Below are 24,743 nucleotides of genomic sequence, written 5' to 3' on the forward strand. Positions count from 1 at the left end.
TTCGTTGGTAAGGTGGACCTGGCATCCTTATTTCTTATGTGGCGTGTTCAACACTGTACCAAGATTGCAACTCAAACTAAGATAAAACTAAACGCACTAGCTGGAAAAAACATCTGACATGCCTTTAGTATTTTACACTAACTAAAGTCATTAAACTGCTTAAAGGTTTTATTTTAATATACATAAACACAATAAAACATTAACAATAACAAAGGAATGTAACTGGTTATATTCCCCGTCAAACGAAATACAATAAAGGGAATATCACAATATGCTTCAATGATAATGACACAAAATGTACCAAAGCACTATAATATGTTTGCGCATGCTCAGGCCAGCTGGTTATGCGCGCGCAACTTATATTAAGCTTCCAGTGTCATGGTAACTAAAGCATTGTTCAAATGTCCATGCTAGAAGCTGATGGCTTAGGGCGTGTGTCTGTCGGAAACTCTGTGTTATATGCCTGTAAAACAGAATCAGAATATATTGTGTGTTTTTTTCCGAATTGCGTTTAACAAAGTGTGTTAGTTTCAATTGTGGCGAATATTGTACTTTCCGTCGACGCCAAATTTACCAACTTGGTATTCTAAACTCGAACATTAGTGTTGTAATTGTAGATGCTTGTTCATGTCTGTGATCGAAATTTTCTATTTATTTTTTTAGATTATGATTTTTATTGATATTTGGGATTGTAAATATACATTGATATGTATGACTGTTTATGATTACTGATACTTTTGGGTGAAAATTAAATGTTGTATGTATGCTTTACCGGTGACCGTTTTATAAGTTATGTATGGCCACTAATACTCACATCTGAGTAGAGGTTTCTGTAGGCGCCCAATGGTTCGTGCGAAACTGTCGGTCGTTGTATGGAATACTGGAAAAGATTAAGAGACGTGATTTCAGCACGCCCTAAGTAATATCATAATGAGGTTCAGTCTCTTAAATGACTTATTTGGATTTGTTTTTAAAGAGTTGTTGACATTTTTTTCTGTAATTAATGATAACACAGTTTTGAAACTAATAACATCCACCAAACATTGACAGAATAACACGGGAACAAAATCAAGAATACAGAACAAGATAACTTCTTAAATAAACGAGTTAAGCTAGCAGATTTTAACCAAATTAGCCGTTTTGGGCTGATGACATCTTCAAGGACCAGAAGGCAAATCAGCAAGTTTTCATTTTACAAAATATACATCATATTATAAAAATGGCGAACATTTTGTAAAAAAGGATCCCTCGTTGATTAAAAATCTCGTTTGAAGACCTTGTCAAATCCGCTTTTATGCTTATATACCAAAAACACAAACTCAAATTGCCTAGCCCAGTCATGATCATGTCATATCCCTTAGATGTGCCTAAATAAACACCACATAGATAAAGTGCGACAACTCCTTTTAATTAAATATAGCATCCCTGTAGGTTAGATTTATTTACGTAATTGGGCGTGTTTTAGAGCCGTGACTATTGGGCATGGCTAGTGACCATGGATGCAACATCACCATAGTGTCGTATTCATCAAATAATTCAGCGTTCGTGTACTCTATGTATGTACATGTAGAACTTCCATGTTCATCAACATAAAATACTAGTAAACGACACTCAGAGACATAAGACGGCGTTAAGTCAAACTCCTTGGTACTCAGGATATTCATAACGTTAAACTCCATTAAAGCTGCACTCTCACAAATTGAACGTTTTTACAACTTTTTTATTTTTTGCTTTAGAACGAGCAAATTTTTGCGAAAATGCATGGAAACCAGCGATATAAGACTGCTGACAAAAAAGAACAGATCGCAGGTTTTCATATTTATGTTCAAAACTTGATGTTTATGCATTTTTCTTAAAGTGTTAGTAACACGTTTAGCCATAAAACATTAATTTTCGAACGTAAATATGAAAACGATCTTTGTCAGTATCCTTATATTACTGGTTTTCAGATATTTACGCAAAAATTGGCTCATTCCAAGACAAAAAATAGTCAAAATCTGTGGGAGTGCATCTTTAAATTTATTCCATATGGTGATTAGAATAATATAGCTCGATGATTATGACACTTTTCATCTAACAAGTGTAATCCAAACTGAATGGAATTTCATGAGCTTATTTAAGATGTGGAAGACAAAGACGCCCGAAGTCAGTTGCAGAAAAATCGGGTGTGCCCAAGAAAGACTTGATGACGTGATGCTTTTAATATGTATCCAAGTTCCAAATAAGTTAGTTGTAGGATTGGTGGAATATCGGGTATTTGATCATGTTCAACAGCATTCAAATTGAAAACAAGAATAATATATAGCTTTTTAATGCTGATTTAATTGTGGTGCATTTTGGTGCCAATCTATTGTGAGAGTACCTTCAAAGGGCAACTAGGATTAAAAACATTGTAACTCCCGATACAGTTTCAGGCGAATGTTTAAGATGTGGAATACACAGACCACCGAGGTGTGTTTCAGAAGAAAGCGGGTGGCTATAGAAAGTAGGCTAACTAGTATTAAAGTTGCCTGAAAATGGGTTATCTTTGGCCAATATCAACACTTATTTAGAAAGAAAATATGGAAGTATTGTAATGCTTAATAGATGATATATTGATGCCAATCTATGAATGAGTCCCTTTAAAATGTGCACAAGATTTTCATTTCAAAGTTATAGCTAATAATACAGTTTCAAGTTGACAATGGCCAAAATCGATTGAAATAGTCTTATTCGGTTGATATGACCGAAATCGGTATTAGACCAAAATCGGTTGATACGGCCAAAATTGGTCGATATGGCCAAAATTGGTTAATGACCGAAATCGGTTGATATGGCTTAATTCGGTTATGATGATCAAAATCGGTTTATGTGACCGAAATCGGTTGATATGGCCTAATTCGGTTAAAATGACTGAATTCAGTATATGACTGAAAGCGGTTTATATAACATACATGTCATACCACTGTTATGATCAACTTCCGACTATATGGTGAACATCAGCTAAAATTACCCCAACCAATTGAAATCACATCGGATGATCTGATCAACTTTAGTTTATATTACTTTAATCGGTTGACATTAACTAGATATGATGATATGACCTTACTCGGTTGATCTCAGCTTAATTGGTTGATATGACCTATGGTTGATATAACTTGGTAAATACCATATATTACCATCATATACTTACGTCAGCGGTGGTGTCGATACGAAGAAAGGAAGGCACGTTTGAGGCGCCAGCTTCTTGTTCTGTCGGGAGGTACATGCCCGCCCGCCGTCGGCCACTTCCGCTGAACACCGGTTCAAATGTCTGTTTGGAGGAAAATTTAGAATATGAAAACAAACGGTCAAGGCTGCGCTGCGGCCATTTTTGTTGATCTAGTTACTCTTTTGGAACTTATTTTCAAACTCATCTGCCTGTTAATTAAATTTCATATTTAAAACCAGACTTTTTATGATATTCGTAAACCCTAGGTAAATATTAAAGCTAAAATAAGAAGCTTGCTGTTAGAAGATATGTATCATGCTCTGGTAGGTTTCTTTGGCGTATCAAAAAACGACGTCTCTAAAAGCCCCTTACCCGCCAACACCGAAGTTGCTAAACTATTAAATTAACCTCATTGACATGTCCCGGTTGTCTGTGGAATCGGCCGTAAAGGGGGCTCGTCTTATCGGGGCGTGACCGGAAACTGAGGTCCCTAAGCGTCCCAATCCCTCCGGACCCAAAAAATTCCCAGTCCAAGTCATCAGACAGACTAAAAGACAAATAATATGTGTATATACTAATATATTAATAATAATAATAATAATAATAATAATAATAATAATAATAATAATCATGATACTACTACTACTACTACAACTACTACTACTACTACTACTACTACTACTACTACTACTAGTACTACTACTACTACTACTACTACTACTAATAATAATAATAATAATAATAATAACAATAATAATAATGATAATAATAATGATAATAATAATAATAATCAGGGTTGACCATTGACGTATTATCATATATATGTTTGAAGCAATCGTCACCAAATTGTAAAACGGATGCTAAAATGATGCTAACATCCATATCTTGTACCCTTAAATGACCCTACGAATTAATTACCTGACGCCGTGCGTCTTTTTATCTCGTCGGCGGCGTATGCAGAGCCAAATAATGATGGTTACAAGAATCAGCAGGAAAGCACTTCCTGTACCAAGAGATACCGCCAACACGAACCAAAGTGTCGCTGTCGTCTGCTCACATTGCGCGCCGTGATACACGTGCCATGATGTCACCTCGCACCTGCAACATACGGGTTATTATTGTTCTATTTTTAGAAATCGCCAAATGTAAAATGTGCCTGTCCTTACTATCTAATTTGCCCGAATCACTCTTTTTTGAAGAACCAAATTTCCAGAAACGCAATTAAAAGTGACTTATATATATGCAAACATATGTTTTATTTTGAATGTAATTTATTCAGTCGAAAGCGTCACCCAAGTCAATGTTCCATATACGAATGAACCAGTAAATTAATTTCAAAGAGTGTTTTATCTGAATATGTACCATATATATCATTCATATTTGTGCATTTTTTACCAAACCACTCGCCCTCGTTTATTTGTCATATCGACATACTTGCAAGCCAGTGCCTTGTCTTGGAGACCAAAGAAGCACGTGCCATGATCCCCACATAAGCCCTGCCCATTCGGCCCCTCGCATTTGTGTCTGCACGATGGTGATCCATTCCCCGCGCACGTGAAATAGTAGGCGGTGGTCGGGCACACGTCTGACCGAAAGTAGGAACAGGGGTCGGGAGACTGTTCGTATGCCTCTGTTAGGAAAAATGTTTATAAACAATACATGAACAAGATATAAATGAATATTTACTATAGTAATCAATTAGCTGGACGGTTGTGAACGCCACGGATTACATTGTACCGTTTATAGCCATAGCACTCAATATTAGTAGAAATTAACCTATGTAGGACAGTTATCTATTATGAGTTACCGCTCTTATTGATAATATAACCATATTTAAAACAATATGTTGCATGTAAAACTAGATATCATGCCATTTTCTGCCTAATTGATCATGGCATGCAGTAAACATATTTCCCAGCGCATCAAGGAGGTCGGTTTGTTAAAAATTGGGTGATCGATTTGATAAAATATTGATTTTAGTTTAATAACCTTAAAACTTCGAGAGAATGGGAAAACAATAACACGACTTGAATCTGTTTGATATCAAGAGAAATTACCCTTTTCTCCCGCTATCTCTTCCACAAAGTTGTTGACTCCAATAGCGTCCTCGCTGATATTGATATGGAGGACCTTTGTTAAAAGGTGAGTCAGATTTGTGGCAATGACGTTTCTTGCGACGTTAGTATTGATTCGGATATCTTCTAGTGCCTTCACGGTTTCATGTGCGATCCCCGGTTTCTCTTGTGGCACTGTCGTCGTTATGTGACACCGTATACTTCCTGCACTGTAATGAATAATGAGTGTATATACCTGAGTATACATGAAATATTAAATGGATGAATGAACTTCGATCAACATGTAACACTGCATTTATATTGAATGTATTCGTCCTAAAAACGGAATAGTTAAGAAATGATTTGATACAATGATATAAGTAAATTACTAAATATTGTGACAAATAGGCGCGTCTATGATGTTTATGACGAAGTTCATGATGTAGAATATCTAAGTTCGTAACAAGTCAACACACTATTGGCTAAGTCGACATGGAATAGGGATTGTATGAGAGAATGTATGTCAGTCTTAGTGAAGTATTAGCATTTATTTGGAGAAGGATCCGTAAGAAACACCGGCATTGGAAGTTTCCACGAATGTATATTTTGAGAACCAGCTTTTTAAAATGTACTCGATGATCTTAAATGACCAGAATTTTAATAGCTTCAATTTGAAGTTTTAATTAATAAGCAATAACCTTTACCTGTAACTGACTGTGAAGTTTACATGTGGAATGTTATTAAACATCGTCTTCATCAGCTGAAATAAATACGAAAGTACGTGTCTAATGCTGATGCAAGGCATCAACGATGCGGCTTAGTATGTTGTGTTATGTTCCTAGAATCATTAAGGCCGGAGCCCTGAAAGTAAACATTTCCGGATAGTACAATTGGGCGTAGGTTTTTATGTCATACGTACAAAGTACATAGTAGTTTCGTCTGAAAAGTAAGTTGCGTTTTTATACTTCCTTTGAGATTTAAATCAATTAAACGTCTATTTAACATAGTTTAAGAATGAAACAAACCAACTTCTTCTCCTCGGCCATTTTTATCGAAAACGACATCGGATGTATGCCGGTACATCAGCTGAAGAAATTTGTAAATTTTTGAATTATATCATTAATTAAATGTATTGTTTTAAAGTTGTATTTATTGATTTAAGTTTAAATTGATTGCAAGTGAAGCGTATTATTGCAAACATAATTTAGATTCCCAAGAGTTAAGTCATAAAGTTTAACTGCTAAATAAAATTACTACGCGATCTACTTGCAGCGGACTTAAACGTGCCACGTTTTGAGTATGTAAACCGTCCAAATACATCCGAGATTGTTTACGATAAAAATGGCCGATGGGTTCCGAATGATAAAGTATTTGACTGTTTACGGGTTTCACCGTAATCGCTTTTGCTTCTGATGATTTCGTGTATTTAATATAAATGTTATGGTTTTAGTATTAAATGTCTAAACTAAGCCTGACCATGAGTAAAAGTGTCCAAAACACTAAGGATCCTCTATGTTAGATTATGTCAACCGACTATCGTACCTTTCTTATATATATCGGCTATAACCGAATGTACGAAATCTGGACGGTTCCTTATCGTCAATGACCTTAATAATAACAAAGGCTTGGGTTCTCATTTTGTTACACGAGTTTTAGGTAATATACTTATTTTTACCCTCGGGTAAAAGATAAAACGCCCGGATTTCAGGTACTTCGTTTTGCTGAGCGTTGTGGAACATTCATCATTTGAACGATAAATATATATCTCCTTTGTTTTGTATTTTTATCTACTGAAAGAGCATTTCCGACGAATATACAGCACCATATCCAAGTCATTTCTATAGAGTAGGGATGCAACTGATTAAAATGAGAAGTTTTAGTGTGTATTATTAATGCACCCTGTTAGAACGGCATATTAAAAATGACGCTAAAACAAAAGACGGTTCGCGGATTGGTTGTTCGGTGACTTCAGGCCTTCGGATCTTAATCTTTGGGGTCCAAATAAGGGATGTGCTTGAATCAGAGAGACGTGCAAATGCTCATTGTTTCTCTTCTTCAACTATTTTAGAATGCAGACAAACACGGTGTTACATTATCAGTTAAAGTCGATAGGTCCGGCATCTTCTCAAACGTCCTTTTGGAAAATGTTTTACTCAGAAAATACAACTTTCTAATTAACACTTTCTTGAACATGAATTAACATCAAAGAAAATCAAAATTAAAACATTATGCAGATTCATGGGTCCACGTTTACGTACGGTCATAAGCCACAATTTAAAATCAAGACTCAAAATTTATAATTTTAGTTTCATTGTAAAATTTCTTTTTTGAGAGCGTTTATGAATGGAACTACTGTATATTTTATGTGTTGTCCAACGTCAAGGCACTAAGTCATAGGTCGGGTCGAACTCGTATGGATGCGTTTTTACGAAATATCGTAAAATAAAACATAGAAGTCAATAGAATGTGTATAATAACATTTTCCGAAATATATATCTGGGTGCACAATCCTGCTCCGAGCGAGTTACAGAATTTTCTGTGGATAACGAGTAAGAAGTAAACAGTTGAAGACAAGTTTTGTAAAGTAAATGGTGTGATTCTTACCAGACTCCTAAAATTGGCATTAAAGTCGCCATCATGACCGAGCTTGTCTGTAAACTCTGCTTGGATCACAAGTGTGAAGTGGAACACAACCACTGCGCTCACTGTGTGTAAGGTGAAAGAAAATTTCACATCAAAGAAACGGGAACACAAACAAATGAAGGATTTAAAAAAATTAATACAACAATTCACTCTTTGTTTTAAGAATAAGTTACTCAATTAAAGAATGTATTGATCGTCGTGGAATAAGAAACTCCAAATTTGAATTCATTGAAGCTTGTTTATCAAAACGAAGGCTTTAGGCCAAAAAAATCTTTGAGAACGATAAAGTATGTCAGAACTCATACCTGTATAATATTCTTACCCAAATTTGGCTTCATGGTTGGAAAATTGGTGGAAGGCAAGGAAGAAGTGACCATTGTAGAAGTCGTGGTAGGCGAAAATGAAGTAGCCTTTGTAGAAGTGGAAGAAGGCAAGACAGAAGTGATCCGTGTGGTTGTGTTTGAAGGCAGAGCAGTGAATTCTGCAGAAGTGGCTTCGGCAGTAGTTGTGGTAGGGAAATCAGTTGTGGCCTCGGTAGTTGTGGTGGTAGGCAAACTAGTAGTGGCATCGGTAGTTGTGGTGGTAGGCAAAGCAGTTGTGGCCTCGCTCTTAATGGTGGTAGGCAAACTAGTAGTGGCCTCGTTCGAAGTGGTGGTATGCAAACCACTAGTGGCCTCGGTAGTAGTAGTCGTAGGGAAACCAGTAAGAGTCTCCGTAGTAGTGGTTGTAGGCAAACCAATAGTTCCCTTTCTAACTGTAAAATCTGTCGAAGTGGTGGTAAGTAAATCAAAAATGGCCTGCGTGGAATTGGTGGTAGGTAAACTAGTAGTCGCCACCGTAGTATTAATGGTAGGCAATCCAGAAGTGGCCTCAGAAGTAGTGGTGGTAGGCAAACCAGTAGTGCCCACGGTAGTAGTGGTGGTAGGCAAACCAGTAGTGGCCTCAGTAGAAGTGGTGGTAGGCAAACCAGTTGTGACCTCGGTAGAATTGGTGGTAGGCAAACTAGTAGTGGCCTCAGTAGAAGTAGTGGGAGGCAAACCAATAGTGGCCTCGGTGGAAGTGGTGGTAGGCAAACCAGTAGTGGCCTCCGTAGAAGGGGTATAAGTCAAACCAGTAGTGGTGTCGGTAGAAGTGGCGGGAGGCAAACCAGTTGTGGCCTCGGTAGAGGTGGTGGTAGGCAAACCAATAGTGGCCTCGATAGAAGTGGTCGGAGGCAAAGCAGTAGTGGCCTCGGTAGAAGTGGTGGTAGGCAAACCAGTAGTGGCCTCGATAGTAATGTTGGTAGGCAAACCAGTATTGGCCTTGGTAGTAGTGGTGGTAGGCAAACCTGAAGTGGCCTCGGTAGTAGTGGTGGTAGACAAACCAGTAGTTGCCTCTGTTGTAGTGGTGGTAGGCAAACCAGTAGTGGCCTCGGTAGTAGGGGTATAAGGCAAACCAGTAGTGGCCTCGGTAGAAGTGGTGGTAGGCAAACCAGAAGTGGCCTCGGTAGAAGTGGTGGTAGGCAAACCACTGATGGTATCGGTTGTAGTAGTGGTAGGCAAACTAGTAGTGGCATCAGTAGTGGTGGTGGTAGGCAAACCAGTGGTGGCCTCTTTAGTAGTTGTGGTAGGCAAACCAGTAGTGGCCTCGATAGTAGTGGTGGTAGGCAAACTAGTACTGGTCTCGGTTTTAGTTGTGGATGGCAAACCAGTATTGGTTTCGGTAGCAGTGGTGGTAGGTAATCCAGTACTTGCCTCACTCGTTTTGGTGGTAGGCAAACCATTTGTGGCCTCGCTCGTTGTGGTGGTATTCAAACCAGTACTGGCTTCGGTAGCAGTGGTGGTAGGCAAACCAGTAGTGGCCTCGGAAGTAGTGATGTCAGGCAAACCACTGGTTGCCTCGGTTTTAGTTGTGGTAGGCAAACCATTAGATGCCTCGCTCGATGCGGTGTTAGGTAAACCAGTACTGCCTTCGGTAGCAGTGGTGGTAGGCAAACCAGTAGTTGCTTTGAAAGTTGTGATGTTAAGCAAACCACTGGTTGCCTCGGTTGTATTTGTGGTAGGCAAACCGTTAGTGGCCTCGCTCGTTGTGGTGGTAGGCAAACCAGTACTGGCTTCGGTAGCAGTTGTGGTAGGCAAATCCGTAGTGGCCTCGGTAATAGTGGTGGTAGGCAAACTTGTAGTGGCCTCGGTAGTTGCGGTGGTAGGCAAACCAGTAGTGCCCTTTTTACCTGTGGCATCTATAGAAGTGATGCTAGGTAAAGCATTAGTAGCCTCGATTGTAGTGGTTGTTGGCAAACCAGAAGTGCCCTTTTTACCAGTGGCCTCGGTAGTAGTTGTGGTAGGAAAAATATTAATGGTCTCGGTAGTAGTGGTGGTAGGCAAACCAGTGGTGGCATCGGAATTTGTGGTGGTAGGTAAACCAGTAGTGGCCTTGGTTGTTGTGGTGGTAGGCAAAGCAGTTGTGGCCTTACTTGTAGTGGTGGTTTCTAAACTAGAAGTGACCTCGGTAGTAGTGGTTGTTAGCAAACCAGTATAGGCGTCGGTTGTGGTGGTGGTAGGCAAACCAGATGTGGCCTCGATAGTAGCAGTTGTAGGCAAACCACTAGTGCCCTTTCTACCTGTGTCATCTGTAGAAGTGGTGCTAGGTAAAGCAGTAATGGCCTCGGTAGTGGTGGTGGTAGGCAAACTAGTAGTGGCCTCGGTAGTTGTGATGGTAGGCAAACTAGTGGTGGACTCGGTAGTAGTGGTGGTAGGCAAACCAGTGGTTGCCTCTGTAGTAGTAGTGGTAGGCAAACTAGTTGTGGCCTTGGTTTTAGTGGTGGTGGACAACTCAGTAGTGGCCAAGGTAGTAGTTGTGTTAGTCAAACCTGTAGTTGCCTCGGTTGTATTTGTAGTAGACAAACCAGAGGTAACCTCGGTAGTAGTGGTTGTACGCACACCAGTAGTGGCGTCGGTTTTAGTGGTGGTAGGCAAACCAGTAGTGGTCTCGGTAGTCGTAGTGTCAGGTAAACCAGTAGTGGGCTCGGTAGAAGTGGTGGTAGGCAAACCAGTAGTGGGCTCTGTAGTAGTGGTGGTAGGTAAACCAGTAGTGGGCTCAGTAGTAGTGGTGGTAGGCAAACCAGTAGTGGGCTCACTAGGTAAACCAGTAGTGGGCTCAGTAGTAGTGGTGGTAGGTAAACCAGTATTGGGCTCAGTAGAAGTGGTGGTAGGTAAACCAGTAGTGGGCTCAGTACTATTGGTGGTAGGCAAACCAGTAGTGGGCTCGGTAGTAGTGGTGGTAGGTAAACCAGTAGTGGGCTCGGTAGTATTGGTTGTAGGTAAACCAGTAGTGGGTTCAGTATTAGTGGTGGTAGGTAAACCAGTAGTGGGCTCAGTAGTAGTGGTGGTAGGTAAACTAGTAGTGGGCTCAGTAGTATTGGTGGTAGGTAAACTATTAGTGGCCTCTGTAGTAGTGGTGGTAGGTAAACCAGCAGTGGGCTCAGTAGTAGTGATGGTAGGTAAACCAGTAGTGAGCTCAGTAGTAGTGGTGGTAGGTAAACCAGTAGTGGGCTCAGTAGTAGTGGTGGTAGGTAAACCAGTAGTGGGCTCAGTAGTAGTGGTGGTATGCAAACCAGTAGTGGGCTCAGTAGTAGTGGTAGTAGGTAAACCAGTAGTGGGCTCGGTAGTAGTGGTGGTAGGCAAACCAGTAGTGGGCTCAGTAGTAGTGGTGGTAGGTAAACTAGTAGTGGCCTCAGTAGTAGTGGTGGTAGGTAAACCAGTAGTGGGCTCAGTAGTAGTGGTGGTAGGTAAACCAGTGGTGTTCTCAGTAGTAGTGGTGGTAGGTAAACTAGTAGCGGGCTCAGTAGTAGTGGTGGTAGGTAAACCAGTAGTGGGCTCAGTAGTAGTGGTGGTAGGTAAACCAGTAGTGGGCTCAGTAGTAGTGGTGTTAGGTAAACCAGTAATGGGCTCAGTAGTAGTGGTGGTAGGTAAACCAGTAGTGGGCTCAGAAGTAGAGGTGGTAGGCAAACCAGTAGTGTGCTCAGTAGTAGTGGTTGTAGGTAAACCAGTAGTGGGCTCTGTAGTAGTGGTGGTATGTAAACCAATAGTGGGCTCAGTAGAAGTGGTGGTAGACAAACCAGTAGCGGGCTCAGTAGTAGTGGTGGTAGGTAAACCAACAGTGGGCTCAGTAGTGGGCTCAGTAGTAGTGGTGGTAGACAAACCAGTAGTGGGCTCAGTAGTAGTGGTGGTAGGTAAACCAGTAGTGGGCTCAGTAGTAGTGGTGGTAGGTAAACTATTAGTAGGCTCGGTAGTAGTGGTGGTAGGTAAACCAGTAGTGGGCCCGGTAGTAGTGGTGGTAGGTAAACCAGTAGTGGGCTCAGTAGTAGTGGTGTTAGGTAAACCAGTAGTGGGCTCGGTAGTAGTGGTGGTAGGTAAACTAGTAGTGGGCTCAGTAGTAATGGTGGTAGGTAAACCAATAGTGGGCTCTATAGTGGGCTCAGTAGTAGTGGTGATAGACAAACCAGTAGTGGGCTCAGTAGTAGTGGTGTTAGTCAAACCTGTAGTTGCCTCGGTTGTATTTGTAGTAGACAAACCAGAGGTAACCTCGGTAGTAGTGGTTGTAGGCACACCAGTAGTGGCGTCGGTTTTAGTGGTGGTAGGCAAACCAGTAGTGGTCTCGGTAGTAGTAGTGGTAGGTAAACCAGTAGTGGGCTCGGTAGTAGTGGTGGTAGGCAGACCAGTAGTGGGCTCAGTAGTAGTGGTGGTAGGTAAACCAGTAGTGGGCTCAGTAGTAGTGGTGGTAGGTAAACCAGTAGTAGGCTCAGTAGTAGTGGTGGTAGGTAAACCAGTAGTGGGCTCAGTAGTAGTGGTGGTAGGTAAACCAGTAGTGGGCTCAGTAGTAGTGGTGGTAGGTAAACCAGTAGTGGGCTCAGTCATAGTGGTGGTAGGCAAACCAGTAGTTGGCTCAGTAGTAGTGGTGGTAGGTAAACCAGTAGTGGGCTCAGTCATAGTGGTGGTAGGTAAACCAGCAGTGGGCTCAGTCAAAGTGGTGGTAGGTAAACCAGTAGTGGACTCTGAAGTAGTGGTGGTAGACAAACCAGCAGTGGGCTCAGTAGTAGTGGTGGTAGGTAAGCCAGTAGTGGGCTCAGTAGTAGTGGTTGTAGGCAAACCAGTAGTGGGATCAGTAGTAGTGGTGATAGGTAAACCAGTAGTGGCCTCAGTAGTAGTGGTGGTAGGTAAACCAGTAGTGGGCTCTGTAGTAGTGGTGGTATGTAAACCAGTAGTGGGCTCAGTTGTAGTGGTTGTAGGTACACCAGTGGTGGGCTCAGTAGTAATGGTGATAGGCAAACCAGTGGTGGGCTCAGTAGTAGTGGTGGTAGGTAAAGCAGTAGTGGGCTCAGTAGTAGTGGTGGTAGGTAAACCAGTAGTGGGCTCTGTAGTAGTGGTGGTAGGTAAACCAGTAGTGGTCTCGGTAGTAGTGGTGGTAGGTAAACCAGTAGTGGGCTCGGTAGTAATGGTGGTAGTCAATCCAGTGGTGGCCTCTGTAGTAGTGGTGGTAGGTAAACCAGTAGTGGGCTCATTAGTAGTGATGGTAGGTAAGCCAGTAGTGGGCTCAGTAGTAGTGGTGGTAGGTAAACCAGTAGTGGGCTCAGTAGTAGTGGTGGTAGGTAAACCAGTAGTGGGCTCAGTAGTAGTGGTGGTAGGTAAACCAGCAGTGGGCTCAGTAGTAGTGGTGGTAGGAAAACCAGTAGTGGGCTCAGTAGTAGTGGTGGTAGGTAAACCAGTAGTGGGATCAGTAGTAGTGGTGGTAGGCCAACCAGTAGTGGGCTCAGTAGTAGTGGTGGTAGGCAAACCTGTTGTGGGCTCGGTAGTAGTGGTGGTAAGCCAACCAGTAGTGGGCTCGGTAGTATTGGTGGTAGGTAAACCAGTAGTGGGCTCGGTAGTAGTGGTGGTAGGTAAACCAGTAGTGGGCTCGGTAGTAGTGGTGGTAGTTAAACCAGTAGTGGGCTCAGTAGTAGTGGTGGTAGGTAAACTATTAGTGGGCTCTGTAGTAGTGGTGGTAGGTAAACCAGTAGTGGGCTCAGTAGTAGTGGTGGTAGGTAAACCAGTAGTGGGCTCAGTAGTAGTGGTGGTAGGTAAACCAGTAGTGGGCTCGGTAGTAGTGGTGGTAGGTAAACCAGTAGTGGGCTCGGTAGTAGTTTTGGTAGGTAAACCAGTAGTGGCCTCAGTAGTAGTGGTGGTAGGTAAACCAGTAGTGGGCTCTGTAGTAGTGGTGGTAGGTAAACCAGTAGTGGGCTCAGTAGTAGTGGTGGTAGGTAAACCAGTGGTGAGCTCAGTAGTAATGGTGATAGGCAAACCAGTGGTGGGCTCAGTAGTAGTGGTGGTATGTAAACCAGTAGTGGGCTCGGTAGTAGTGGTGGTAGGTAAACCAGTAGTGGGCTCAGTAGTAGTGGTGGTAGGTAAACCAGTAGTGGGCTCGGTAGTAGTGGTGGTAGGTAAACCAGTAGTGGGCTCAGTAGTAGTGGTGTTAGGTAAACCAGTGGTGGGCTCTGTAGTAGTGGTGGTAGGTAAACCAGTAGTGGGTTCAGTAGTAGTGGTGGTAGGTAAACCAGTAGTGGGCTCAGTAGTAGTGGTGGTAGGTAAACCAGTAGTTTGCTCAGTAGTAGTGGTGGTAGGTAAACCAGTAGTGGGCTCAGTAGTAGTGGTGGTAGGTAAACCAGTTATGGGCTCGGTAGAAGTGGTGTTAGGTAAACCAGTAGTGGGCTCGGTAGAAGTGGTGGTAGGTAAACCAGTAGTGGGCTCGGTAGTAATGGTGGTAGGTAAATCAGTAGTGGGCTCAGTAGTAGTGGTGGTAGTCAATCCAGTGGTGGCCTCTGTAGTAGTGGTGGTATGTAAACCAGTAGTGGCCTCTGTAGTAGTGGTGGTAGGTAAACCAGTAGTGGCCTCAGTAGTAGTGGTGGTAGGTAAACCAGTAATGGGCTCAGTAGTAGTGGTGGTAGGTAAACCAGTAGTGGGCTCAGTAGTAGTGGTGGTAGGTAAACCAGTGGTGGGCTTAGTAGTAGTGGTGGTAGGCAAATTAGTAGTGGGCTCAGTTGTAGTGGTGGTAGGTAAACCAGTAGTGGGCTCAGTAGTAGTGGTGGTAGTCAATCCAGTAGTGGGCTCGGTAGTAGTGGTGGTAGGTAAACCAGTAGTGGGCTCAGTAGTAGTGGTGGTAGTCAATCCAGTGGTGGCCTCTGTAGTAGTGGTGGTAGGTAAACCAGTAGTGGGCTCGGTAGTAGTGGTGGTAGGTAAACCAGTAGTGGGCTCGGTAGTAGTGGTGGTAGGTAAACCAGTAGTGGGCTCAGTAGTAGTGGTGGTAGGTAAACCAGTAGTGGGCTCAGTAGTAGTGGTGGTAGTCAATCCAGTAGTAGGCTCGGTAGTAGTGGTGTTAGGTAAACCAGTAGTGGGCCCAGTAGTAGTCGTGGTAGGTAAACCAGTAGTTGGCTCGGTAGTAGTGGTGATAGGCAAACCAGTAGTGGGCTCGGTAGTAGTGGTGGTAGGTAAACCAGTAGTGGCCTCAGTAGTAGTGGTGGTAGGTAAACCAGTAGTGGGCTCTGTAGTAGTGGTGGTAGGTAAACCAGTAGTAGGCTCAGTAGTAGTCGTGGTAGGTAAACCAGTGGTGGGCTCTGTAGTAGTGGTGGTAGCTAAACCAGTAGTGGGTTCAGTAGTAGTGGTGGTAGGTAAACCAGTAGTGGGCTCAGTAGTAGTGGTGGTAGGTAAACCAGTAGTGGGCTCAGTAGTAGTGGTGGTAGGTAAACCAGTAGTGGGCTCAGTAGTAGTGGTGGTAGGTAAACCAGTAGTGGCCTCTGTAGTAGTGGTGGTAGGTAAACCAGTAGTGGGCTCAGTAGTAGTGGTGGTAGGCAAACCAGTAGTGGGCTCTGTAGTAGTGGTGGTAGGCAAACCAGTAGTGGTCTCAGAAGTAGTGGTGGTAGAAAAACCATTAGTGGGCTCAGTAGTAATGGTGGTAGGTAAACCAGTAGTGGGCTCAGTAGTAGTGGTGGTAGGTAAACCAGTAGTGGGCTCATTAGTAGTGTTGGTAGGTAAACCAGTAGTGGGCTCAGTAGTAGTGGTGGTAGGTAAACCAGTAGTGGGCTCAGTAGTAGTGGTGGTAGGTAAACCAGTAGTGGGCTCAGTAGTAGTGGTGGTAGGTAAACCAGTAGTGGGCTCAGTTGTAGTGGTGGTAGGTAAACCAGTGGTGGGCTCAGTAGTAGTGGTGGTAGGTAAACCAGTAGTGGGCTCAGTAGTAGTGGTGGTAGGTAAACCAGTAGTGGGCTCAGTAGTAGTGTTGGTAGACAAACCAGTAGTTGGCTCAGTAGTAGTGGTTGTAGTCAATCCAGTGGTGGCCTCTGTAGTAGTGGTGGTAGGTAAACCAGTAGTGGGCTCAGTAGTAGTGGTGGTAGGTAAACCAGTAGTGGGCTCAGTAGTAGTGGTGGTAGGCCAACCAGTAGTGGGCTCAGTAGTAGTGGTGGTAGGTAAACCAGTAGTGGGCTCAGTAGTAGTGGTGGTAGGTAAACCAGTAGTGGGCTCGGTAGTAGTGGTGGTAGGTAAACCAGTAGTGGGCTCAGTAGTAGTGGTGGTAGTCAATCCAGTGGTGGCCTCGGTAGTAGTGGTGGAAGGTAAACCAGTAGTGGGCTCGGTATTAGTGGTAGTAGGTAAGCCAGTAATGGGCTCAGTAGTAGTGGTGGTAGGTAAACCAGTAGTGGGCTCAGTAGTAGTGGTGGTAGGTAAACCAGTAGTGGGCTCAGTAGTAGTGGTGGTAGTCAATCCAGTAGTGGGCTCGGTAGTAGTGGTGTTAGGTAAACCAGTAGTGGGCCCAGTAGTAGTCGTGGTAGGTAAACCAGCAGTTGGCTCGGTAGTAGTGGTGATAGGCAAACCAGTAGTGGGCTCGGTAGTAGTGGTGGTAGGTAAACCTGTAGTGGCCTCAGTAGTAGTGGTGGTAGGTAAACCAGTAGTGGGCTCTGTAGTAGTGGTGGTAGGTAAACCAGTAGTAGGCTCAGTAGTAGTGGTGGTAGGTAAATCAGTGGTGGGCTCTGTAGTAGTGGTGGTAGGTAAACCAGTAGTGGGTTCAGTAGTAGTGGTGGTAGGTAAACCAGTAGTGGGCTCAGTAGTAGTGGTGGTAGGTAAACCAGTAGTTTGCTCAGTAGTAGTGGTGGTAGGTAAACCAGTAGTGGGCTCAGTAGTAGTGGTGGTAGGTAAACCAGTAGTGGGCTCGGTAGAAATGGTGTTAGGTAAACCAGTAGTGGGCTCGGTAGAAGTGGTGGTAGGTAAACCAGTATTGGGCTCAGTAGTAGTGGTGGTAAGTAAACCAGTAGTGGGCTCAGTAGTAGTGGTGGTAGTCAATCCAGTGGTGGACTCTGTAGTAGTGGTGGTAGGTAAACCAGTAGTGGCCTCTGTAGTAGTGGTGGTAGGTAAACCAGTAGTGGCCTCAGTAGTAGTGGTGGTAGGTAAACCAGTAGTGGGCTCAGTAGTAGTGGTGGTAGGTAAACCAGTAGTGGGCTCAGTAGTAGTGGTGGTAGGTAAACCAGTGGTGGGCTTAGTAGTAGTGGTGGTAGGCAAATTAGTAGTGGGCTCAGTTGTAGTGGTGGTAGGTAAACCAGTAGTGGGCTCAGTAGTAGTGGTGGTAGTCAATCCAGTAGTGGGCTCGGTAGTAGTGGTGGTAGGTAAACCAGTAGTGGGCTCAGTAGTAGTGGTGGTAGTCAATCCAGTGGTGGCCTCTGTAGTAGTGGTGGTAGGTAAACCAGTAGTGGGCTCGGTAGTAGTGGTGGTAGGTAAACCAGTAGTGGGCTCGGTAGTAGTGGTGGTAGGTAAACCAGTAGTGGGCTCGGTAGTAGTGGTGTTAGGTAAACCAGTAGTGGGCTCAATAGTAGTGGTGGTAGTCAATCCAGTGGTGGCCTCTGTAGTAGTGGTGGTAGGTAAACCAGTAGTGGGCTCGGTAGTAGTGGTGGTAGGTAAACCAGTAGTGGGCTCGGTAGTAGTGGTGGTAGGTAAACCAGTAGTGGGCTCAGTAGTAGTGGTGGTAGGTAAACCAGTAGTGGGCTCAGTTGTAGTGGTGGTAGTCAATCCAGTAGTGGGCTCGGTAGTAGTGGTGTTAGGTAAACCAGTAGTGGGCCCAGTAGTAGTCGTGGTAGGTAAACCAGTAGTTGGCTCGGTAGTAGTGGTGATAGGCAAACCAGTAGTGGGCTCGGTAGTAGTGGTGGAAGGTAAACCAGTAGTGGCCTCAGTAGTAGTGGTGGTAGGTAAACCAGTAGTGGGCTCTGTAGTAGTGGTGGTAGGTAAACCAGTAGTAGGCTCAGTAGTAGTCGTGGTAGGTAAACCAGTGGTGGGCTCTGTAGTAGTGGTGGTAGGTAAACCAGTAGTGGGTTCAGTAGTAGTGGTGGTAGGTAAACCAGTAGTGGGCTCAGTAGTAGTGGTGGTAGGTAAACCAGTAGTGGGCTCAGTAGTAGTGGTGGTAGGTAAACCAGTAGTGGGCTCAGTAGTAGTGGTGGTAGGTAAACCAGTAGTGGCCTCTGTAGTAGTGGTGGTAGGTAAACCAGTAGTGGGCTCAGTAGTAGTGGTGGTAGGTAAACCAGTAGTGGGCTCTGTAGTAGTGGTGGTAGGCAAACCAGTAGTGGTCTCAGAAGTAGTGGTGGTAGAAAAACCATTAGTGGGCTCAGTAGTAGTGGTGGTAGGTAAACCAGTAGTGGGCTCAGTAGTAGTGGTGGTAGGTAAACCAGTAGTGGGCTCAGTAGTAGTGTTGGTAGGTAAACCAGTAGTGGGCTCAGTAGTAGTGGTGGTAGGTAAACCAGTAGTGGGCTCAGTAGTAGTGGTGGTAGGTAAACCAGTAGTGGGCTCAGTAGTAGTGGTGGTAGGTAAACCAGTAGTGGGCTCAGTTGTAGTGGTGGTAGGTAAACCAGTGGTGGGCTCAGTAGTAGTGGTGGTCGGTAAACCAGTAGTGGGCTCAGTAGTAGTGGTGGTAGGTAAACCAGTAGTGGGCTCAGTAGTAGTGTTGGTAGACAAACCAGTAGTGGGCTCAGTAGTAGTGGTTGTAGTCAATCCAGTGGTGGCCTCTGTAGTAGTGGTGGTAGGTAAACCAGTAGTGGGCTCAGTAGTAGTGGTGGTAGGTAAACCAGTAGTGGGCTCAGTAGTAGTGGTGGTAGGCCAACCAGTAGTGGGCTCAGTAGTAGTGGTGGTAGGTAAACCAGTAGTGGGCTCAGTAGTAGTGGTGGTAGGTAAACCAGTAGTGGGCTCGGTAGTAGTGGTGGTAGGTAAACCAGTAGTGGGCTCAGTAGTAGTGGTGGTAGTCAATCCAGTGGTGGCCTCGGTAGTAGTGGTGGAAGGTAAACCAGTAGTGGGCTCGGTATTAGTGGTGGTAGGTAAGCCAGTAATGGGCTCAGTAGTAGTGGTGGTAGGTAAACCAGTAGTGGGCTCAGTAGTAGTGGTGGTAGGTAAACCAGTAGTGGGCTCAGTAGTAGTGGTGGTAGTCAATCCAGTAGTGGGCTCGGTAGTAGTGGTGATAGGCAAACCAGTAGTGGGCCCAGTAGTAGTCGTGGTAGGTAAACCAGCAGTTGGCTCGGTAGTAGTGGTGATAGGCAAACCAGTAGTGGGCTCGGTAGTAGTGGTGGTAGGTAAACCTGTAGTGGCCTCAGTAGTAGTGGTGGTAGGTAAACCAGTAGTGAGCTCTGTAGTAGTGGTGGTAGGTAAACCAGTAGTAGGCTCAGTAGTAGTGGTGGTAGGTAAATCAGTGGTGGGCTCTGTAGTAGTGGTGGTAGGTAAACCAGTAGTGGGTTCAGTAGTAGTGGTGGTAGGTAAACCAGTAGTGGGCTCAGTAGTAGTGGTGGTAGGTAAACCAGTAGTTTGCTCAGTAGTAGTGGTGGTAGGTAAACCAGTAGTGGGCTCTGTAGTAGTGGTGGTAGGTAAACCAGTAGTGGGCTCGGTAGAAATGGTGTTAGGTAAACCAGTAGTGGGCTCGGTAGAAGTGGTGGTAGGTAAACCAGTATTGGGCTCAGTAGTAGTGGTTGTAAGTCAACCAGTAGTGGGCTCAGTAGTAGTGGTGGTAGTCAATCCAGTGGTGGACTCTGTAGTAGTGGTGGTAGGTAAACCAGTAGTGGCCTCTGTAGTAGTGGTGGTAGGTAAACCAGTAGTGGCCTCAGTAGTAGTGGTGGTAGGTAAACCAGTAATGGGCTCAGTAGTAGTGGTGGTAGGTAAACCAGTAGTGGGCTCAGTAGTAGTGGTGGTAGGTAAACCAGTGGTGGGCTTAGTAGTAGTGGTGGTAGGCAAATTAGTAGTGGGCTCAGTTGTAGTGGTGGTAGGTAAACCAGTAGTGGGCTCAGTAGTAGTGGTGGTAGTCAATCCAGTAGTGGGCTCGGTAGTAGTGGTGGTAGGTAAACCAGTAGTGGGCTCAGTAGTAGTGGTGGTAGTCAATCCAGTGGTGGCCTCTGTAGTAGTGGTGGTAGGTAAACCAGTAGTGGGCTCGGTAGTAGTGGTGGTAGGTAAACCAGTAGTGGGCTCGGTAGTAGTGGTGGTAGGTAAACCAGTAGTGGGCTCGGTAGTAGTGGTGTTAGGTAAACCAGTAGTGGGCTCAATAGTAGTGGTGGTTGACAAACCAGTAGTGGGCTCAGTAGTAGTGGTGGTAGACAAACCAGTAGTGGGTTCAGTAGTAGTGGTGGTAGACAAACCAGTGGTGGGCTCAGTAGTAGTGGTGGTAGACAAACCAGTAGTGGGCTCAGTAGTAGTGGTGGTATGTAAACCAGTAGTGGGCTCAGTAGTTGTGGTGGTAGGCCAACCAGTAGTGGGCTCAGTAGTGGTGGTGGTAGACCAACATGTAGTGGGCCCGGTAGTAGTGGTGGTAAGTAAACCAGTAGTGGGCTCAGTAGTAGTGTTGGTAGGTAAACCAGTAGTGGGCTCGGTAGTAGTGGTGGTTGGTAATCCAGTAGTGGGCTCAGTGTTAGTGGTGGTAGGTAAACTATTAGTGGGCTCATTAGTAGTGGTGGTAGGTAAACCAATAGTGGGCTCAGTAGTAGTCGTGGTAGGTAAAGCAGTAGTGGGCTCAGTAGTAGTGGTGGTAGGTAAACCAGTAGTGGGCTCTGTAGTAGTGGTGGTAGGTAAACCAGTAGTGGTCTCGGTAGTAGTGGTGGTAGGTAAACCAGTAGTGGGCTCGGTAGTAATGGTGGTAGTCAATCCAGTGGTGGCCTCTGTAGGAGTGGTGGTAGGTAAATCAGTAGTGGGCTCATTAGTAGTGGTGGTAGGTAAACCAGTAGTGGGCTCTGTAGTAGTGGTGGTAGGTAAACCAGTAGTGGGTTCAGTAGTAGTGATGGTAGGTAAACCAGTAGTGGGCTCAGTAGTAGTGGTGGTAGGTAAACCAATAGTTTGCTCAGTAGTAGTGGTGGTAGGTAAACCAGTAGTGGGCTCAGTAGTAGTGGTGGTAGGTAAACCAGTAGTGGGCTCGGTAGAAGTGGTGTTAGGTAAACCAGTAGTGGGCTCGGTAGTAGTGGTGGTAGGTAAACCAGTAGTGGGCTCGGTTGTAGTGGTGGTAGGTAAATCAGTAGTGGGCTCAGTAGTAGTGGTGGTAGTCAATCCAGTGGTGGCCTCTGTAGTAGTGGTGGTAGGTAAACCAGTAGTGGCCGCAGTAGTAGTGGTGGTAGGTAAACCAGTAATGGGCTCAGTAGTAGTGGTGGTAGGTAAACCAGTAGTGGGCTCAGTAGTAGTGGTGGTAGGTAAACCAGTGGTGGGCTCAGTAATAGTGGTGGTAGGCAAATTAGTAGTGGGCTCAGTTGTAGTGGTTGTAGGTAAACCAGTAGTGGGCTCAGTTGTAGTGGTGGTAGGTAAACCAGTAGTGGGCTCAGTAGTAGTGGTGGTAGTCAATCCAGTAGTGGGCTCGGTAGTAGTGGTGGTAGGTAAACCAGTAGTGGGCTCAGTAGCAGTGGTGGTAGTCAATCCAGTGGTGGCCTCTGTAGTAGTGGAGGTAGGTAAACCAGTAGTGGGCTCGGTAGTAGTGGTGGTAGGTAAACCAGTAGTGGGCTCGGTAGTAGTGGTGGTAGGTAAACCAGTAGTGGGCTCAGTAGTAGTGGTGGTAGGTAAGCCAGTGGTGGGCTCAGTAGTAGTGGTGATATGTAAACCAGTTGTGGGCTCAGTAGTAGTGGTGGTAGGCAAACCAGTGGTGGGCTCGGTAGTAGTGGTGGTAGGTAAACCAGTAGTTGGCACGGTAGTAGTGGTGGTAGGTAAACCAGTAGTGGGCTCAGTAGTAGTGGTGTTAGGTAAACCAGTAGTGGGCTCAGTAGTAGTGGTGGTAGGTAAACCAGTAGTGGGCTCGGTAGTAGTGGTGGTAGGTAAACTATTAGTGGGCTCGGTAGAAGTGGTGGTAGTGGTGTTAGGTAAACCAGTAGTGGGCTCAGTAGTAGTGGTGGTTGACAAACCAGTAGTGGGCTCAGTAGTAGTGGTGGTAGACAAACCAGTAGTGGGTTCAGTAGTAGTGGTGGTAGACAAACCAGTAGTGGGCTCAGTAGTAGTGGTGGTAGACAAACCAGTAGTGGGCTCAGTAGTAGTGGTGGTATGTAAACCAGTAGTGGGCTCAGTAGTTGTGTTGGTAGGCCAACCAGTAGTGGGCTCAGTAGTGGTGGTGGTAGACCAACCTGTAGTGGGCCTGGTAGTAGTGGTGGTAAGTAAACCAGTAGTGGGCTCAGTAGTAGTGGTGGTAGGTAAACCAGTAGTGGGCTCGGTAGTAGTGGTGGTAGGTAATCCAGTAGTGGGCTCAGTTGTAGTGGTGGTAGGTAAACTATTAGTGGGCTCATTAGTAGTGGTGGTAGGTAAACCAATAGTGGGCTCAGTAGTAGTGGTGGTAGGTAAACCAGTAGTGGGCTCAGTAGTAGTGGTGGTAGGTAAACCAGTAGTGGGCTCAGTAGTAGTGGTGGTAGGTAAACCAGTAATGGGCTCAGTAGTAGTGGTGGTAGGTAAACCAGTAATGGGCTCAGTAGTAGTGGTAGTAGGTAAACCAGTAGTGGCCTCTGTAGTAGTGGTGGTAGGTAAACCAGTAGTGGGCTCGGTAGAAGTGCTGTTAGGTAAACCAGTAGTGGGCTCGGTAGTAGTGGTGGTAGGTAAACCAGTTGTGGGCTCGGTAGTAGTGGTGGAAGGTAAACCAGTAGTGGGCTCAGTAGTAGTGGTGGTAGTCAATCCAGTGGTGGCCTCTGTAGTAGTGGTGGTAGGTAAACCAGTAGTGGCCTCAGTAGTAGTGGTGGTAGGTAAACCAGTAATGGGCTCAGTAGTAGTGATGGTAGGTAAACCAGTAGTGGGCTCAGTAGTAGTGGTGGTAGGTAAACCAGTGGTGGGCTCAGTAGTAGTGGTGGTAGGCAAACCAGTAGTGGGCTCAGAAGTAGTGGTGGTAGTCAATCCAGTAGTGGGCTCGGTAGTAGTGGTGTTAGGTAAACCAGTAGTGGGCTCAGTAGTAGTGGTGGTAATCAATCCAGTGGTGGCCTCTGTAGTAGTGGTGGTAGGTAAACCAGTAGTGGGCTCGGTAGTAGTGGTGGTAGGTAAACCAGTAATGGGCTCAGTAGTAGTGGTGGTAGGCAAATTAGTAGTGGGCTCAGTAGTAGTGGTGGTAGGCAAAGCAGTAGTGGGCTCAGTAGTAGTGGTGGTAGGTAAACCAGTAGTGGGCTCAGTAGTAGTGGTGGTAGTCAATCCAGTAGTGGGCTCGGTAGTAGTGGTGTTAGGTAAACCAGTAGTGGGCTCAGTAGTAGTGGTGGTTGTCAATCCAGTTGTGGCCTCTGTAGTAGTGGTGTTTGGTAAACCAGTAGTGGGCTCGGTAGTAGTGGTGGTAGGTAAACCAGTAATGGGCTCAGTAGTAGTGGTGGTAGGTAAACCAGTAGTGGGCTCAGTAGTAGTGGTGGTAGGTAAACCAGTGGTGGGCTCAGTAGTAGTGGTGGTATGTAAACCAGTTGTGGGCTCAGTAGTAGTGGTGGTAGGCAAACCAGTGGTGGGCTCAGTAGTAGTGGTGGTATGTAAACCAGTAGTTGGCACGGTAGTAGTGATGGTAGGTAAACCAGTAATGGGCTCAGTAGTAGTGGTGGTAGGTAAACCAGTAGTGGGCTCAGTAGTAGTGGTGGTAGGTAAACCAGTAGTGGGCTCGGTAGTAGTGGTGGTAGGTAAACTATAAGTGGGCTCAGTAGAAGTGGTGGTAGGTAAACCATTGGTGGGCTCAGTAGAAGTGGTGGTAGGCAAACCAGTAGTGGGCTCAGTAGTAGTGGTGGTAGGCAAACCAGTAGTGGGCTCAGTAGTAGTGGTGGTAGGTAAACCAGTAGTGGGCTCAGTAGTAGTGGTGGTAGGTAAACCAGTAGTGGGCTCAGTAGTAGTGGTGGTAGGTAAACCAGTAGTGGGCTCAGAAGAAGTGGTGGTAGGTAAACCAGTAGTGGGCTCAGTAGTAGTGGTGGTAGGTAAACCAGTAGTGGGCTCAGTAATAGTGTTGGTAGGTAAACCAGTAGTGGGCTCAGTAGTAGTGGTGGTAGGTAAACCAGTAGTGGGCTCGGTGGTAGTTGTGATAGGCAAACCAGTAGTGGGCTCGGTAGTAGTGGTGGTAGGTAAACCAGTAGTGGGCTCGGTGGTAGTTGTGATAGGCAAACCAGTAGTGGGCTCGGTAGTAGTGGTGGTAGGTAAACCAGTAGTGGGTTCAGTAGTAGTGGTGGTAGACAAACCAGTGTTGGTCTCAGTAGTAGTGATGGTAGACAAACCAGTAGTGGGCTCAGTAGTAGTGGTGGTATGTAAACCAGTAGTGGGCTCAGTAGTAGTGGTGGTAGGTAAACCAGTAGTGGGCTCGGTAGTAGTGGTGGTAGACCAACCAGTAGTGGGCTCGGTAGTAGTGGTGGTAGGTAAACCAGTAGTAGGCCCGGTAGA

At 45.1% G+C, this 24,743-nt stretch overlaps 3 protein-coding genes across 3 annotated transcripts; all 3 read right to left on the reverse strand.

Moving 5' to 3' along the window:
- Positions 1-224: 224 nt before the first annotated feature.
- LOC128240961 (uncharacterized) lies at positions 225-12,782 on the reverse strand. The gene is made up of 12 exons (XM_052957949.1): positions 12,764-12,782; positions 8,819-10,927; positions 8,210-8,650; positions 7,849-7,949; positions 5,949-6,004; positions 5,248-5,474; positions 4,625-4,820; positions 4,109-4,288; positions 3,599-3,737; positions 3,173-3,292; positions 815-880; positions 225-463 (listed from the first exon to the last, which is right to left on the reverse strand). Exons 1-12 carry the CDS (start codon positions 12,780-12,782, stop codon positions 398-400), a joined length of 3,720 nt encoding a protein of 1,239 aa, XP_052813909.1. The 3' UTR covers positions 225-397.
- A 3,348-nt stretch (positions 12,783-16,130) lies between these two features.
- Positions 16,131-17,351, reverse strand: LOC128240962 (integumentary mucin C.1-like; the record flags this gene model as incomplete). The annotated part of the gene is made up of 3 exons (XM_052957950.1): positions 16,131-16,231; positions 16,445-16,595; positions 17,274-17,351. Coding segments are annotated over 3 exons (330 nt in total), but the record flags the coding sequence as incomplete, so codon positions are not given.
- Positions 17,352-17,490: 139 nt separating this feature from the next.
- LOC128240963 (mucin-2-like) lies at positions 17,491-24,743 on the reverse strand (the record flags this gene model as incomplete). Its single annotated transcript, XM_052957951.1, has 7 exons — positions 17,491-17,525; positions 17,732-18,533; positions 18,726-19,162; positions 19,277-19,495; positions 19,964-20,605; positions 21,620-22,331; positions 24,132-24,743. Coding segments are annotated over 7 exons (3,459 nt in total), but the record flags the coding sequence as incomplete, so codon positions are not given.

Source organism: Mya arenaria, chromosome 7 (assembly GCF_026914265.1).
Source record: "Mya arenaria isolate MELC-2E11 chromosome 7, ASM2691426v1".
In the NCBI taxonomy this organism is placed as follows: Eukaryota; Metazoa; Mollusca; class Bivalvia; order Myida; family Myidae; genus Mya; species Mya arenaria.